At 47.1% G+C, this 16,791-nt stretch overlaps 4 protein-coding genes and 1 non-coding gene across 7 annotated transcripts in view; all 5 read right to left on the bottom strand.

Annotated features, from left to right (window-relative positions):
- Positions 1-305: 305 nt before the first annotated feature.
- Positions 306-6,510, bottom strand: LOC125952620 (hamartin). The gene is made up of 5 exons (XM_049682212.1): positions 6,167-6,510; positions 2,164-5,619; positions 1,941-2,098; positions 1,750-1,864; positions 306-1,690 (listed from the first exon to the last, which is right to left on the bottom strand). The coding sequence occupies exons 1-5, from the start codon at positions 6,258-6,260 to the stop codon at positions 1,425-1,427; spliced, it is 4,089 nt and encodes a 1,362-aa protein (XP_049538169.1). The 5' UTR covers positions 6,261-6,510; the 3' UTR covers positions 306-1,424.
- Positions 6,511-7,951: 1,441 nt separating this feature from the next.
- LOC125947851 (zinc finger protein Xfin-like) lies at positions 7,952-11,349 on the bottom strand. Of its 2 annotated transcripts, XM_049673311.1 has the most exons (3): positions 11,217-11,349; positions 8,663-11,150; positions 7,952-8,581 (listed from the first exon to the last, which is right to left on the bottom strand). In XM_049673311.1, exons 1-3 carry the CDS (start codon positions 11,300-11,302, stop codon positions 8,213-8,215), a joined length of 2,943 nt encoding a protein of 980 aa, XP_049529268.1. In that variant the 5' UTR covers positions 11,303-11,349; the 3' UTR covers positions 7,952-8,212. The 2 variants fall into 2 exon arrangements, with proteins under 2 accessions (XP_049529268.1, XP_049529267.1); XM_049673310.1 differs by having other exon boundaries at positions 7,952-11,150.
- Positions 11,350-11,682: 333 nt separating this feature from the next.
- LOC125947876 (ADP-ribosylation factor-like protein 6-interacting protein 4) lies at positions 11,683-13,312 on the bottom strand. Of its 2 annotated transcripts, none has more exons than XM_049673344.1 (2): positions 13,198-13,312; positions 11,683-12,724 (listed from the first exon to the last, which is right to left on the bottom strand). In XM_049673344.1, exon 2 carries the CDS (start codon positions 12,415-12,417, stop codon positions 11,683-11,685), a length of 735 nt encoding a protein of 244 aa, XP_049529301.1. In that variant the 5' UTR covers positions 12,418-12,724; positions 13,198-13,312. The 2 variants fall into 2 exon arrangements, with proteins under 2 accessions (XP_049529301.1, XP_049529302.1); XM_049673345.1 differs by having other exon boundaries at positions 13,209-13,312.
- Positions 13,313-13,850: 538 nt separating this feature from the next.
- Trnah-gug (transfer RNA histidin (anticodon GUG)) lies at positions 13,851-13,922 on the bottom strand. Its single transcript has one exon. It is a non-coding gene; the product is annotated as a tRNA-His (tRNA).
- Positions 13,923-14,620: 698 nt separating this feature from the next.
- Positions 14,621-16,791, bottom strand: part of LOC125947882 (rootletin) — an 11,103-nt gene continuing 8,932 nt past the window's right edge. Inside the window, exons 13-14 of the mRNA XM_049673353.1 lie at positions 14,812-16,791; positions 14,621-14,730 (exon numbers count right to left, since the gene is read on the bottom strand). The exon at positions 14,812-16,791 is cut by the window's right edge and continues 523 nt beyond it. Of these exons, the coding sequence (XP_049529310.1) occupies positions 14,643-14,730; positions 14,812-16,791 (2,068 nt within the window). The 3' untranslated portion in view covers positions 14,621-14,642. The remainder of the gene's footprint in view (positions 14,731-14,811) is intronic.

Here is a 16,791-nt window from a genome sequence, read left to right as displayed (position 1 = left end):
TTCGTTTTATGCGATAGTTCGATAGCCTTTATGTTCTAGAAATACTCACTAGTGTATCAAACCTGTTGTAGAGCTGATCGTTTCTTGTATAGCTTCATAAATGGTTGGTTACATGATAGCACTGTAAGTCATACGCACTCCGTACTAGCAGGTTCATTCGCTTCACCCTGCTGGTACGCGGTTCGCAACAATTTTGTTCTTAACACCAGCGTATCACGTCAAGAACAGCGCTGAGTACATTCTTAAGACAATGCAACCCATCAATGCGATAATGAAACACTACGTTACGTTCTACGTCCCAAGGTATGCCGTAAATCAATCGAGAAGAAGCCGTAGAAAAGAAAATGAACATATTAAAATACTTGAGTTATTATAGAAATGCTCATATTAAATCATTGTTTCGGAATGTTTTAAACACGAAGCAACGTAATTGCAATGGTCTTCTTTGGTCCGCTTCATCAGCTGCTTATTTTGTTTTCGTTTTATTTCGTTCCTTACCATTCTGCGCATTCGCGTTGCCCAACAAAGATACAGGCAATACAGGCTTACACAGGTGCACTTTAGGGGTGGGTTAATATCTCTTTTCTTCCTTTTTTATGTGTGTTTTTAATACAATTTTAACCCGGTATTGTTTCATTATTTAACAGCTAGCCTGTTAGTTTGGTGTACAATTGTCAAGCCGTGACTAAACATTGACCATTGATGAGTTCGTAATACCATCCAGTCTTAAGAAGGATAATGTGGACTCACTCTGAGCATTGCTAAATATTTTCAATTGTTTCTCTTCTGCTTCTCGTTCCGAAAGATGTCTATGTAATTGCAAAAAGTGTATCTAATGTCAATGTACATGTAAATTTGTTGTTCTCTAATTTTTGTCCATCAATTAGGTTCCTTCTGCGTACTAGTTTCGCTCTATTCTGTATTATATTCCGTGAGTTATTTGGTTGCCGTATTTGGAGATGCTTCTCTTTGGGCCGTTGGAGAATTCTGGCACAATGAAACTTAACGACTCCGAATGCAGTGAACAAAACTTCTTATTATACCATATAACATCAATGTGTTCTTTTCTTGCTTTCCTGTTTGCTGTTAAATTGCTCTTTACAACTCTGTGCGCAATTTTACTAAAAGCATTGTTCGAAACGCAAACTGTTGCTACTGGCCAAGCAAATTGAAGCATTAGAAAAGACATTGGAGGACATAAAGTACAAAACCGGTCAACTTCAACTAAGCTCGTTTTTGGCGGGTCTATCTTGCATATCGTACGGCATTGAATTGATAGGATTGGGTTTCTCGCTGGATAATCTACAACGATGAATCTATTTCACAACACAAGTTCGGGGTCCCGCCTAGTAAACAATAAATCGAGACCTATGTTATCGCAAACAAAACCAAAGCCCTCGCCGAAAATACGCCTGGGGGCATCGTTATGGATCCGGTAAGTGGCCTCCCGACAGAGCTCCAAGCCCTTGGTTGCTGGTGGTAGGTGTTTGCAGATTCGCGTCCAGCTCGGAACTTGCAGTACTGCTGATCATGGTAGAATGTGCATTACTGGTATTGCCGCTCAGCTGAGCTCCCAGACCAGCCGAATTGGGCGCCACGAGTGCAGAAAGATTGCGAATTTCCGATAAACCCTCGCTGGAAGCCAGTGACAGCGACAATGGCGACGTGTGATCCAACGACCCGACAGCATCTGTGATTAGAATAAAAAGGAATTAAAACAGAAACCTGTTTTCAGTAGATCGTGCTTACCAGTTCTGTCGGAATCAGGTGACTTAGCAGCACAATTGTTTCCTCGTAATTCCTCAATGCTATCCTCCATTCGGATGATGATTGCTTTCTGCGCTTCGTATTTATTTTCCAAAGCCTGCAAAAACAAACACGATTGAATAAAGATCAGAAGATCAGATCAGATCGAGGTGGTACGGTCGTAGGTGGTATACCTTGAATTTTTCCTGATATTCCTCCTTCACACATTTCAGAGTTCGCTTCTGATGTGTGATCGTTTCCTCACGCTTGATCAGCAGCTGCTCGAGCTCTAACTGTCGCTCCTTCGCCGTCTCGAGTTGCGCGGATTTCTGTTGCAATGCACCCTTCAATTCTGCAATAACACTTACATGAGCACATGACTACACAATCTGGTTCAACAAAACTAATGAATCTTACCTTTCCACTCTTCATGATAGTTCGCTTTCATCAACGCTATCTCGGCGTCCCGCGCCTTTAATCGATCCAGCTCGGACAACTTCTCTTTGCAGCGAAGCTGAATCTCTCCCATCATAATCAGCTCCGATTGGAGGCGCGTCAGTTCGTCACGATATTGTTGCCCAAGTTCCGCCTTTCCAAGTGCCTGTCGTAACTCGCTGCGTAAATCAAACATTTCTCCCTGGGCGTGTTCCAGCTGTACTGCTACTTCGCGTCGCTGACGTGCCTCGTCGTCAATAGCAACCTGCAGGGCTTCTATCTTCAGCTGCTGTTCTTTCGTGCGCTCTTGCTCAGTGTGCAGTGCTTCCTTCCAACGCAAACACTCGCGCGAAGTTTGCATTAGGTCAACGTTGGTTTTACGCCGCACTCCGCTTAATTCCACATTCAACGAGGTGATTTCCTCGGTCAAACGGGATATATGATCCTTGAATGCTTCATTGTTTTGCTCGAGGGCACGAATCTTGCGACTTTTGCCCAACAATCTTCGGTTGCGTTCGGCATGTATTTCACGCCGATGTCTTTCGTATTGCAACTGCAGATGAAGCAACCGTATGTGATCTTGGTAGTAGGACTCGGGTAACCGTCCTCCGGCCGCGGCACTCTCGGCCAGTGTGGCACGCTTCTTGGCGCACATCTCGATGTACTGATCCAAAAGAGCGTACGGATCCATCCGTCCTCCTATTGCCCTTTGTGCCAGCTTATCGTTCTCGAGCTGCGAAGCATTGTTCTTAAAGCGTAACTCCTCTTGAAGAATACCGTAAAATATCTGCTCGTATGGTTGCGGCCAGCTGATGACCGTTTGTGTGGCGGTTGAAATGGTATCGTGTGCATTGCGCATACCGCAGGAAGCCATGCTCAAGCCATCGCGAACTACCGAACGAACGGTCGTGCCCGAAACAATTGCACCCGTCGACGGTTGCAATTGCGAAGTTTGTTGGCGTAACTGATGGTGATGATGGTGGTGCTGCGGATAGAAGCTCGTTGGTGTTACGGGTGCTAGGCTAGCGCGCAATATTTGAAATAGTTCCCGGTTGCGAGCTAGTTGTTCCACTCGCTCGGAGCGTTGCTCCTGTTTTCTGTGGAAGTGCGTTGCAGCCGAAATGGCTTCCTCTTCCGACGGGCTACTGCCAGCATTGCTTCCATCCGAGGACAAACGGCCTCCTTCGTTCTCTCCCGCACCATTCTTTTCTACATTTTGCAACCCCTGTTGATGGGGTTGCTTGCTGCCAGGACTGAACAATAGTTGCTTAGGGTTAACCTTCAGCGTATAATGCTTGAGATCCGGTAGTGAATGTCTTCGCTGTCCCTGCTGATATACACTCGACTGATGATGATGGTGGTGATGATGATGATGATGATTGTGCTGCTGATGCAGATGCACATGGTGCTGGCACTGTTGCTGATAGTGCGTTATATGTTGCTGCTGCTCTACGCTGGTATAAATCGCATCGCTGCCACGGCCAGAAAGCTGCAATGGTTGCTGCTGTTGGTGCTGGTGATGTTCCTGATGTGATAGCTGCTTCTGCTGCTGTGGCAAAAGAACATTTGATGTATGGTTGCCAACCCCTTCACAAACGGCGAACGGTGAGACAGAATTGACTACTGAGAGCTGAGAGGCCATGTTGGAACCATTACGCATATAGTTACCACTAGTATCGGCAGGCGAGGTGCCCGTGCTGTAGTTGGGCTCCGAATCCACCAGACACTGACTGCGCAGCCGACGCCGCGTATAATTAATTACGGATTGCGAATTCTTGAAATGTAATCCACCAGCCGAACATGGCGATCCTTCTCCCTGATCCTGGTCCTCATCACCATAGAAATCGCGCATCGGGACCATAGTGCCTACCGGGAGCGATTGAGAATGGTGCATGTGTGGTGTGTTAATATCGTTCACTTCCTGATCCTCCTGGCTGAATTCGTTAGCGGTGCGAGCCGCTCCACCACCGACAATCGGTACCATTGGTGACTCGTTGCGACTCACAGTGGCACCAGCGAGCTGTAGCTGCAATGGTTGATCGATAGGCAGCGGACTGGACGGGACACTATTACTGTTGGTCGAGGTAGCCGTCATCGTTGTCGTGGTGATGCTGTTGCTACTGACGGTGGTAACAGCATTGGTGCTCGACAGCTGCAATATCGATTGATTGCGATCGTTCAATACACGCAACAGCTTCTTCGAGGTTACGACCGGTAAGGGAAAATCGTAATTGAAGTGTGACTGTCCATTGGGATCCTTCTTGATCGGAGACGCCGGTTGCGATGGTGTCCAGATGGCTCGGGCCGTAACGGGCTTAACCGACGTTGGATAGGGACGGTTCGTGCTCGGCTTGAGATCTTTCATTGGCGTGGTTTCAGGGGTTGCTTCCACGGCTGCCTCCGGTGGTGATGCTCCATCAGCAGCCGCTGGTTGCGGGGCAGGATGTTGCGGAATCGTATAGCTAGGAGTCGGTATCGGAGTGTGTGGCACGGTGCTGGTCGGAGGAGGCGTCGGTTGCATGAGATTACTATTAGGTGACCAAAACGCATTCTGTGCCGTAACCGTGCACAACTGCTGATCGAGCGATAGAGTGTTAAAGAAGTTCACATTAGCCTTCCATTGGAAATCGAGTGCTTTACCCGCTGTGTATTCGTGCGGTTTAATGGGAGTCATATAGCACGGACATTCCGAATTTCCCGAACCGAGCGCCATCAACTGAGAATGGCTGTCCAGTGGTTGAGGTTCGTGCGTTTCCAGCGACATACGAGCACACTCGTTCACCACATCGTGCGGCTCCATATTTTTCCATCGCTGCTGACTCGTTTCACTGTCACGATCGGATAGCACCAAGCGCGGATGAATTTTGACCGTATCAAGCAGTGGTTTGATTGTGTGCTGAAACACTGCCTGTCTGCCACCCGAAGCGTACTCCTGTTTCAAAAAGGCCACAAAATTGCACGGATACATGCCGTACAGACGGGTAAACAGTTCATACAATCCAAACTGTAGATGTATCAGCTGATACTCGGGTAACTGTGTTTCGTTTTGTTTCCAAGTCGCCAGATAGTTGAATACGTCGAACAGATCCTGAACAAAACTCCCCATGGCCAACGGAATCACCGGAAGCAAGTCGATGATGCACAAAACCGCATTGATCAGGGAGGTAATATCCTTCTCCAGCTTGGACAGTTTCAACACGTCTTTAACCAGCTGATGTGTCCCCACCTTGTACAGCCATAGCGGGCGCTTTTGGATGATATGCCCGAATAGTGTAAGACCAAGCGCTTTCGTGCTTGCGTTGCGAATCCACTCGGACAGCTTATCGAAAATGTACTTATCGTGGGGTTGTTGCACCTTGACCAGTATATCCACTATCCGAACTGAGGACGTCTGGCCAAAGTATTCCATCATATTGCACGCCAACCATGATTCCTTCGCTGCAAAAGACAACAGTTGAGGTTTTAATTGATTTTTAGGCAGTAGGCTAAGGGACCGAATGGTACGGAAGGGACTTGATCGCAAATGATTCAAGAGGAAAGGCAACAACTTAAGCATACGAGCCCAAATAATGACGTCGTTTGTGTGTGTATAGCTGCCACAGAACAGCCGCGAGTGATAAGAGAGGAGGCTAATCGCGCCGGTATCATCAGTAATTTCACTTTCATTCATTGCACTTTACTTGGCCCTCCTCCGCCCGTGTGGCCCTTACTTGCTTTCTGATGGATTCTACGGGGAATATAAGGCTTTCCGTCTACTGTTTGGCGATAAAATATTAATAATTGGAAGTTACTATTTGGTGCCATAAATAAGGAAACGCAGATGGCAACAACTGTTTTTAGAATCCCAGCGGAAGTATGACAAAATTGGGTCTCTTCTTCCGCCGGCAAGTGAACTGCTTTTGTGGCAGCACCTTATCACGGGCCGTGTTCTGAAAGGCTGGCATATCAATTTCCATGACCAACAAAATGTACCGTGACTACTTACTCGAGGTAAAAATCTCTTGAAACTTTCGCTTCACTTCATCGACCCGTTCCAGGTTGTTTGACTCGAGGTCGTCAAACAGTTTGGCCACATCCATCACTGCCCTCCGTCTCGTCTTCCTTTATCCTGATATCGGTGCACTTTCGGTAATTTCTATTAACAATTAACTTTTCGGTAATCCTTTTTGTTCTTTCCGAATCTTCGAGACAACACCGTCGTCTCCTTTTTCTTGTTTTTCAAAGAGGGTTTACCGCAATACGGTTATTGCATCCAGCTTCCTGGGCCTTGAATTTGTTCTTATCACCCTGAAATCGCCACGAAATTCACGAAAAGGTTAAAAATCCCCACTTTTTTACGAACTTGGAACTCCAACCTCAAAAAAAACAAAACAATGATACAGTGCCACGCAGCCCATTTTACGCTTGGAATTATGATTTTTGTTGATAATTTTGCCGTTTTTTTGGACAAAATGTTCATATCCATCCGCCATGGTTATAATTATTTATCATTTTTTGATAAACTACATTTTTATATTCAATTTAAATAAAAAAGACAAACCATAAAAAAGATTTCAACACTTTCCTGTGAAAAAAGGTGACGGATTTTTTTCGTCAAGAACTGAGGCGAGAGTTGCAAATGATTTTATTTTGCTTTTATCACCTTTTTCTTTCACGAAACGTGCTAAAAAATGTGAAAAACCCCTAACTTTTCCCAAATTCCAGCGGTATAGGCCACGCATTATTCGCTCAAAATTGTGTTGCACTTATTCTCTTTATTACCGCTGTAGCTCGAATTTTTGGACTATTCGAGCAGAATGTAATCTGCTCGAATAGCTTCGCTTGATTTGATTGTTTGATTTGGCTGTTTTTTCCGACTCGTTTTTTTTTAACCCAGGAACCAGGGGCTCAGGAACAACGAAAAAGGATTCTAACCCGTTTCGCCATACTTTGGCCATACCAGAGAGACCGCGCATCCTGGATGCGGAGTACGGCATGGCTTGTTTTGGCTTTCAAGAGCAGATTTTAGTAAAAAAGTACCCCAAAGTCAGACGGAGATCGACCGGCTCTTAGGGACCTTCTCACGCCTCGGACCAAGACCTCGGCCCCAGAGCGAACACAGTCCCGCTGAACACCGCTCTGAGGACCTTCCGCCGCCCCGTAGCCCGGAATAAACATCAAGCGAACCGCCTGGTTGCTCCCCTACACTAGTTTGGGGCCTCCTAAGCTACTAACACGAGAGGATGAATCTTCCCCGTCACCTTTCGTTACCTCTCGGTTAATCGCAAGATCGCCCCGTAGCTCTTAGCGCGTCCACCGAGTTGTTAATTAACCACCCCCGGACGCTCGATGGGAAACGCGAAAACTAAGGCTCGAATCTGTTTTAATCGTTTCTGACCATTGCGGATCGGAAACGATTAAAGATCTTTCGGGTCGTTGTTCACATTTTAAGATCTCTTTCTAAGTGCTTGTCGGAGTGCACTAAAGTCCAAAGGGCTGAAAGTGACCGATAAATATCCGGATAGCTTCCGGTTCGATTTGGTCCTGTAAGACTTCTGATGTGGGACTCCATTATCAATTAAACCTCCTTCGGTGTTGTCTTCTCGGTTCGGTCCACAATCCGCAAGCACCTCAATCTTTCATTCGCACGGGAGGGGGCCCATATTAGGGGAAGGAAGGAGTACCTCTGGAGAGCGGAGTTGGGGCACAAAGCCACTGAGGTACTAATCACCGAAAAAAAGCAAAGTTCAAAATTCGAAGTAACTGTAATCAAACTAGCTGTTACTCCAAAGTAGCTGTATTATTTTATTCGAATTTATTCTCTATCAGCTCAGTTCTAGCTTGTGTTTTTCACCATCGATGTTCTTCTATACTGTAGAATACCATTTTTACAATGCTGTTACAATGCGGTTGACCTTCGCAGTCAATAAGATATCGCTCGTTGTGTCACGTTAAAAGAAGTTAATTTCGCGAGTATTTAAATACAGTAGTAAGATTATAGCCGTAGTAAAGGATGTTAGGATCGAATGTTCAGACTTGCAGCAAACAATATTCACTGTTCCAAACTGGATGGAAATTCCTGCTTGATGGTGGCACCGTTTGTAAGATCGTTACAATTGCTACTAAGCAATAGTTCTGAAAGACTGCCGAATTCGTGGGGCAGCAGTTGTTGCGCAGGCTGTTCTTGCTCCATTCCGTCGGGCTGCTCGGCCGTGTCCATGATAATCCCATCGGAGTGTACCGACATCTGGTGGTGATTAACGTCCCGCAGCCGAGTGAACATACGAGGACAGAATCCACACTTGATAAGCTGTGACTGCGTGGCGGCCGATGCATCCTCTGAATGGTAGCGAACTTTATGCATGGCCAAGTAGCGGTACCGATCGTACATGACGCCACACTCGTTGCATGGGAAGCGGAGCTGTTGGGTGTGGATTCGAAGATGCGACTTTAGTGTTGTACTGTGAATGAAGACCTTCGGACAGTAGGTGCACTTGTGTACCTGTTTGCGACCAAACTTCTTACGTCCTTTCAGGCACTGCTCGCAGTTGTGCGGCCGGACATTCGCGTGACCGGACAGATGATCAAGCCATTCGTCACGTTTTTTGAAGATCGTCGCACAAACGCTGCAGCGGCAAAGCTTGATTGGTTTTATCGTCGCTCCAGCATCACCGTCCGCCGCATCCATACCGTGTTCCTTCGCGATGTGTCGCTCACACTTACGATAGCGATCGAACAAACTGCCGCACCCTTGACACCAGTACTCCTTTCGTTTCGATTTTTTACGCTGCTCCGGCGAAGGATCATCCGTTCTGTAGGGCTGCTCAGCACGATCTTTACCATGAACCATAAAGTAATGGCTGGCCAGATCCTGCTTGCGTAGAAATATTCGTGGACAGTAGTCACAGCTAACGCGGTTCACAACGGTAGGCGCGCTATCGCCATGATAGCGCGATTTGTGAAAGGAAAGCTGTCCTATCCGCATAAATTGTACGCCACACTCGTCACATCGATATGGAAGTTGGCCGATATGATACATCGTGTGCTTCTGAAGTGCCTGGCGAGTTTTAAACATTTTCTCACATTTCCCGCAAGGATGCAACTTGATGCCAAGCTTGGTTCGCATTGAATCGACCCTATCGCTGTTCTCACTACTGCCGGCAGGCGAACTACACGTTCCATCGATTGCTGCGATGTTCAGGGGCTTGACATCCCGTTCTTCCTGTCTCCTATCATATTCGTCCAGCTGCCATTGGTAAGTGGCCAGCACCTTCGGTGGTAGAGGTTCCAATAGGATCACCAATGATGAGCCTCCCAGAAGAGAAAGATCGCTCATTGTACTCGTTCCATCATTCGAGGGTTCCGACGACGCTTCCAGTCCCATCGTGCTGACACTGTGCGTTGTTTCGCTGGAAAATTCGTGCATCTCCGGCAATATTTCACCTCGTCTTGCGTGCGTCATTCGCTCGTGTACCTTTCGATATCGTAGCTCATGGAACTGTCGTGGACAGAAGCGACACTTGTACGAACCCATGGAAGTTTCATATTTGTCGGGATGCTTGCGCAACGTATGTGCGTTTAAATAGCCGGGCCGACTAAAAATGGCCGGACAATACTGGCAGCAGATAATTCTCTTTCTTTTACGGAACCTTACCCCATCTTGGCTACGATGTTCTTCAGTCTGATCAGCAGATTCGGCCCCTCCGAGTGAATGCTGATCGTCCATGTGTTCCGAGTACATGTCCTCCGTATCGAACTCCATCGCACAGGTTACACAATAGAAATTTGCACCCTTGGCTTCAGTCTTCATAACCGGAACTGGATTTTCGACCACCTTTTCCAGTTGCTCTTCCTTTATCACCATCACCGGCTCATGGACGTTAGGAGGTAAAAGTTCCGGGTCGGTCAATCCATCACTGTCTGCCGGTGGACACTCTGCGAGCATTTCCGGCGCATGACTTTCCTCGGGCTGATCCTCTAGTGGAATGTTAGGGTGCATTTGCTTCATGTGACTCGTCTGGTCACACTTCCGCAGAAAAGTGCGAGGACAATATCGACAGGCGATTTTTTCACCGCGCACAACGGCCACAGCATTCGGACCATGATAACGAGCCTTGTGTGCGGTCAGATAGTTCACGTTGTAGAAACCACTGTCACATATTTCACACACAAACGGCAACTGGCCACGGTGGTTGAGGATATGCATTCGCAGTGAATAACGATATTTGAAGGATTTTGAACATTCCGGGCAAACGAATGATGTTCCTTCGTTCGTTTTCTTGCTAGTCTTTTTGCCGTGCTCTTTCTTTTCGTGGAACTTTAGCCGCGGCAACGACTCGAAGGAACGTGGACAGCACGAACACCGGAACGGTCGTTCTCGTTGCACTTTCAGTTTGGTGTGCTTCTGCAGATGCTGCTCGTAATACATTTGACGAGTGAATTTTCGCGGACAGTATGCACAACAGATGTTCCGCGGTTTGGGCATTGGTCCTTGAGTTCCGTTCACTGCCGGTACTACCGGTGCCGTAGAGCCTTCTACCAGCTGTGCTGCTCCATTCAGGGGAGGTTGCCTGTTCCGATCTCCGTGAGTTTGATCCAAGTGCTGGTCGAGATCAACTTTGTTTGAGAATTGCTGCTGGCAATATTGGCAGCATAAGCTTGGCTTAGCATCCAAAGGCAAGGAAGCTGCTGCTTTCTGACGATGATTGATCACATCCCGTTGTTTCTTTTCGTTCAGCTGTCGGCAACGGCGGAAAATTTCATCGTATTTCAAGCAACGATCCCGAAAGCACTGGAACTCTTGCATCGTCAGGGAACACATCAAGCATATGCTGCTTGGATAATCGACATCCTTCGTCAGGCGCAATCCGATGCACTCGAATAGGCGGCGTATCACATTCGATTTTGGATTACATTCTGACGAAAACAGAGGCTGAACGTCGATTTCGGAAAAGCAGAAACGGCAGTAGGATTCCGGGTACTGGTTCGGTCTAGTAAGGAAGGCCCAATTTTAGAAAGACAACAACAAAACAACGGGACACGGGAAAGAAACTTACACCGCTGTTGGATTGTCGTCCACAACCGGTTCCTCCTCGGGATCCATCGCACTTTCACAAGCGGCTCCTTCCATGTCCTTAGGCATCCTGGGTGGTGCGCAGTATTACTATTCTGGTTCTCAATCCTCTATTCACCAAGCATCCTATTCGAAGACGAAAATCCCACCGTCCTCGAAGCTCCCGTTTCTCGGCAACGTCGACGTAATTTACAAATCATACTAGGCACGGGATAAACCTTCCGTCGTCCTATCGGAAGCACTCCATTTGGTAAATTCTCAAGGCCAAGGATCTCGTCTTTTCTTTAGCACTTCATTCACGCATTTCACAGCATCTTGAATCAACAACTACGCTGTCAGATTTTCCCCTTTTTCCTCAAGGATTACCTGTCAAGCAAAGGTGCGTTGACAGCACCAATAATTTGGGGGATGCGTTTTCGGATTGCTTCTTGGTCATTTATTCATCCGGACTATTTACGGGACTCCGACGGGTTAAATCCGACGGTGCGACGCTGGAACTCGGCTCCATCGGCCGCTGTTGCTTGCCGGTTAATTTCCTGGTGACGTTCACGGCTTACGAACTCTTCGATTATTTCGCCGTCACCTTTAATTAACCGTTCCCGACCCGTTGCCGGATCGACCACACGCCTTATAATGGACTGCCGGGCTTCGTACTCCTCCCTTGTTTCCGGGGCCCTTGCCTTGCGATTCATCAGACCTAGAGGCACACCACAGTCCAGCAGGGCGCCATCTTCGTCGGGCTTATCCGCAGTTGGCTGCGGTTGTTGCTCCCGGATCCGAGCAGCCTTTCGCTCTTCTTTCAACTTCCGTTTGGCATGTTTCTTCTCCAGCTTCTCCTGCTTCCGCTTAGCCTTTTTCTCCTTGCGCAGGGCTTTCTTCCGAGTTTTCTCTTCCTTCTTTTGTAATTTCAACAGTTTACGCTTCAATTTCTTCTTTCTACGCTTGCGTTCAGCACTCGAGTCGCTAGAGCTGCTGCTGCTACTGCTGCTGCTGCTGCTGCTGCTGCTGTTGCCGCTGCTGGTACTGCTACTGGTACTCTCCGAGGATGCATCCCGTTTCCGTTTGGCCCGGCTGGGCCGGTATCTGTGGCTGGTACTGCTGCTGCCACTGTCGCTAGAGCTGCTACTTGACGATGAGGTAGAGCTATCGCGTCTCGATTTCCGGTTCCTTTTGCTTACTTTCATTGCATTCAACGGGCCCTCAGTACGGCTATTGAATCCAGCTTCCTGGGCCTACGTAAGCTATTCCGAGGATATAGTCGTCTTTTATTTTTTTGACTGACTACTGAGGACACATGTCCCTATTTTCTGTGATATTGAATGGGTTGTTTGGGTGTTTTTCTGTAATTCCTACTGTTGTTTCTGTGAATGTTCTAGCTCTATTGATATTTTTTCCTGTAACGCTGCCGCTCGTGGAATTCTGTTCGCCCGATCTCTATTAGCTGATAACTTTGCTCACAGACTGCTTGACAAAACGGGGCCACTTGTTTATCTAAAATAAAGAAAAGAAATAAAGAACCATAATACATTGACAAATGATAAGGCAGACAATATGCTTAGCTATAACTAAGATGCAAAATTATCTTAGTTAACAATTGCCATGCTTGGTTTAACGATTGGAAGTGGCCATATGAGGAGTATTTTACGGACCTAAAAGATTAAGCATCAACCTGCCGGGATAATGCAACACGTGTCATTGCGGAATGTATTGTGAATAGGACATTTGAATTCCCTTCCTTCCATTCAACATCCGTACTTAAACAAATCATATAAAAAACTATTCACCGTAATATTCATATTGGTGAAATAAGCAAGAGTGTGGTGATTTCATCAAAATCAGCGACACCGCCGTTAATCCTTCGGGGAATATAAGTAGGTGGATCGATTTGCCATAGACTTTTGGTTCCGTCCGGTTTTGCTTGTTCCATCTCCATTTGCTTTCTCGTGTCTAAAGAAGATACTTACTGTACGGGCACGGAAGTTCCTGATGTGAGATGGACCGATCGGTGCAATCTGTTCGATCCCTTTGGTATCGCCTATCCGTAGCCTTAATTGCAGCACCTTCCCGCGAGCTTCAGTCTGGAAGGAGAATTCGATCGTTAATGCAAGAATCTTACAACACCACGAACCATAAAACTTGCCCGTTTCTGCAGGTTTCTGCAGGTTCTGCAGGTTGCCTTTATCTTTATTGCGAAATTCACGAGATTTATTCTAAAAGGTAAAAATTTACCCTTTTTGGTTCAACAGCTGTTCGAGCCCTAACCTAACCTCAAAGCCAAAACAATGATACAGTTCCACACATTCCATTTTTCACTTTATATTTTGAGTTTTTAATGAAAATTTTGCTTTTTTGGTCAATATGCTCATATTTTATCGACAGTCACTGTAAGAATGTCGAAACGTCCGTTTCAAAATTTCCAATTCCCCGGGCTTGTCGACTCGAGTTGCTGTTTTGGTATTTTCCGAGTTAATTAACCACCCCCGAGTGATTGGCGTTTTTTTCAGGCCGAAAAAAGACGAAACCGCGAAGTTTCCGTGATCTTCACAAATTAATTAAAATGAATTCAAGGCAAGAAAAAAAGAATATCCTCTTCCGTGACAGTGCCCGAGAGAGACACTGCCGTGACCAGGATTCGAACCTGGGTTACTACGGCCACAACGTAGGGTCCTAACCACTAGACGATCACGGCTATCGAGGCGTTGTACTTGTCCAACGACTAAACAAGCTCTTGTAGTCATCAACCATCAAATTAATTACGCAGTTACATTATTTTGTGGGTTCACATACATATTTATTAGGTATTACAGTTTTCATTTACTACATTTGCTGATAAGCTCGTTATTGATGTGGCGCACAGATGCATATTCTACAGGAACTACTCTCTTTGGTTTCCACTTTTCCTAACAAGCCATGGATGTTACCATGCACGGATGCTGTGAGATCATCAGGCTAAACCGTATCCGGCATACAATTGTGCAGTTTCGTTAACATATTTTAGATGATGAAAAGGATCTAAGTTGCTATAGACGGCTTATTCTTTGGAACTTTAACCTACGGCTTGTTGATTGCAGATCGAATACCCAATAATTATCTTAATGAAAGGCTATTAAGGACGGATTTTGATGATTGCTTCGAAGATTGCATAGTTATCGGAATGCTACTTAAAGAGAATTAAGTCAATTCGGCCCGCACTGAGGTAAGCTTGAAATGTAATAATGTTTACGAGTACATTAGCTTTTAATCCTAATTCTATGCTCTATCCTATTTATCCGGAGTTCTTATACTCGTTAAAAGGCTTCGTAAAGGATTCCATCGGTAGGTATCATATCCAAAGACCGTACGTCCATGGCACGGTCACGGCACGAATGTACTATTATGGCAGCTTCCAAAGGCAGTGTGTATTGTTCGCTCAACGATAGGTTGGGCTGAGGCTGCGATTGAATTCCCGTCCGACCGATGTGCTGGGCGGAAGACTCATCGAAACGGCACTGTCCAAGCTGTGACAAACAACACAAACATTGTATTATGTGATGGCTTTTGCCTTGAAAATACATTTTCAGTTGCCAAACTATACTCACCGTCGTGCTTCACTCTCGAGTAAACTAGGATCGAGTGGATCCTGCGCAACGTTTCGCAATGAATCGCCAATGGTCTGGCGAAGCTGCTGCATTTCACGACCTGCACGTGAGCTTCGAAGAATGTATTGCTGACGCCTCTTGGCCTCCTGTGCCAGTTGCTCCCTCAACATCGATATTTGATTTTCGAGCCGCGTAACCTGCTGACGGTGCGATTGTTCGCGCGCATCGAGTAGCCTCTCGGCTTGCACTTGAGCACTCCGGTAACGCTCAACATCACCGCCTCCTCCCAGACTACTGCTCTTACTTGGAGATTCAAGTAGTTTCGCTTTCGAGCGAGCCAACTCAGCCTCCTTTTCTGCGAGCATTGTCTCTAGACGCCGAATCTTCATCCGTAGATCACGGCTCTCCTGTTCGATTTGTGCGTGATCAAGGCCACAGCTGAACCGAACAGACGCAGAATCTAGATTCACGGACGAGTCCAAACGGTTGGAATCATATTCTGCACCCTTTTTCTCCGAACGGTCATACAATGAATGGTTCGTAGCGAACTTACTGTTGTTACCACCACCGTTAACCAAGGTTCGCTTCTCGTGTTCCAGTGTGCGGATCTTCTCACTCATTGCTTCCAACTTATTTCGCAACTCTGTACGATCACGCTGCAGACTAAGCACTTGTCGAGTCAGCTCTTGATCGCCGCCGCCTGATGTACCTCCAGCACCAGATCCAATACCACCGGTGGCGGCAAGCTGCTCATTTGTTTCCTGATTCCACTTGGCCAATCTTAGCTGGCTCTCTAGGGTAGATTTTTGAACTTCGCACTCTGCCAGTTGCTCTTGCAATCTTGTAGTACTATCCTGCGAGGCCTGCTGATCCCGGCGCAACTCGTTGATAGAATGCTGTGCAGCATCTAACCGTTCGGCTAGCACACGTCGCTCATTCTCACTGTTGGTGAGGGATTTCTGCAACTGTTTCAACTTATCCTGGCCAAGCGCGAACGTATGGCCCTGATCGGCATTGTGACGATGAAGCCCAGCAATCTCGCCCCGTAATTCGGTCTCCGTAATTGCAGCGGCTTGCAGACGTTCTTTCAGCTGATCTACCGTACTCTTGAGGGCTACACAACGATCCTCTAACTGCGTCAGTGAGCGCTGCTGGTTTTCTAGCCGCTCCTGCTGATTGCGTATGGTGCAATCTTTTTCCTGCATCGCCATCTGCAGTCGCTGAATATCTCCTTCCAGCGCGACACGCTGTAAGTCCAGTTTCGAAGCGCGCCCTTCGGTACGTCCCAACTCATCTTGCAAGTGCCGCTTATCCGATTCGAGTCGGGCTCCTGTTTGACGACACTTTTCCAACCGTTCTTCCAGGTGTGCCTTCTCTTCGCTAGTGCTACCCAGCGATTGTTCCAGTTGGGCCGCTTTCTCTCGTACGGACGCCAGTTCATCGGACTTTTGGCGCAGTGTTTCCTCAACCGATTGTAAGGTGGTCGTTTTTTGTGCTAAGCGTGCTTCCAGATTGGTTTTGTCCTCGTGAATCGCTCGATTGTGCTGTTGCAGTTTGTTGATTTTCGTTTCCAAGCGCAGCTGCCCATCGTTGGCTTCTTGCAGTTGGTTGCGAGCTGTACACAGCTGAACCTTGTAATCATCCCGTTCGCGCTCGATGTGCGCAATCTGTTGCATCAGTGTACGCACGCCCTTACGAACCATTTCCGGATCCACATCGATCAGCACGTTCTCGCCAGACATGCTACGAGTCTCGTGTTGCTGACCACCGTGTCCGTGCTGATGATGATGATGGTGATGGTGATGATGGGGTGGATATTCATCGCGCTCCGAGCGACCGCCACGAGCCGGACTGTATCGGCGAGATGGGCTCATCAAACGGTAAGGCAAACTGACGGAACCATCCATCTGAATACCGGCAATACGGCGCAATGTGTGTCCGATTGAGCTGAGCTTGTTTTCGACCTCTTTCTTCTGACAC

Source organism: Anopheles darlingi, chromosome 2, assembly GCF_943734745.1.
Source record: "Anopheles darlingi chromosome 2, idAnoDarlMG_H_01, whole genome shotgun sequence".
Classification (NCBI taxonomy): Eukaryota; Metazoa; Arthropoda; class Insecta; order Diptera; family Culicidae; genus Anopheles; species Anopheles darlingi.
This window is presented reverse-complemented; position numbering and strand designations above follow the sequence as displayed.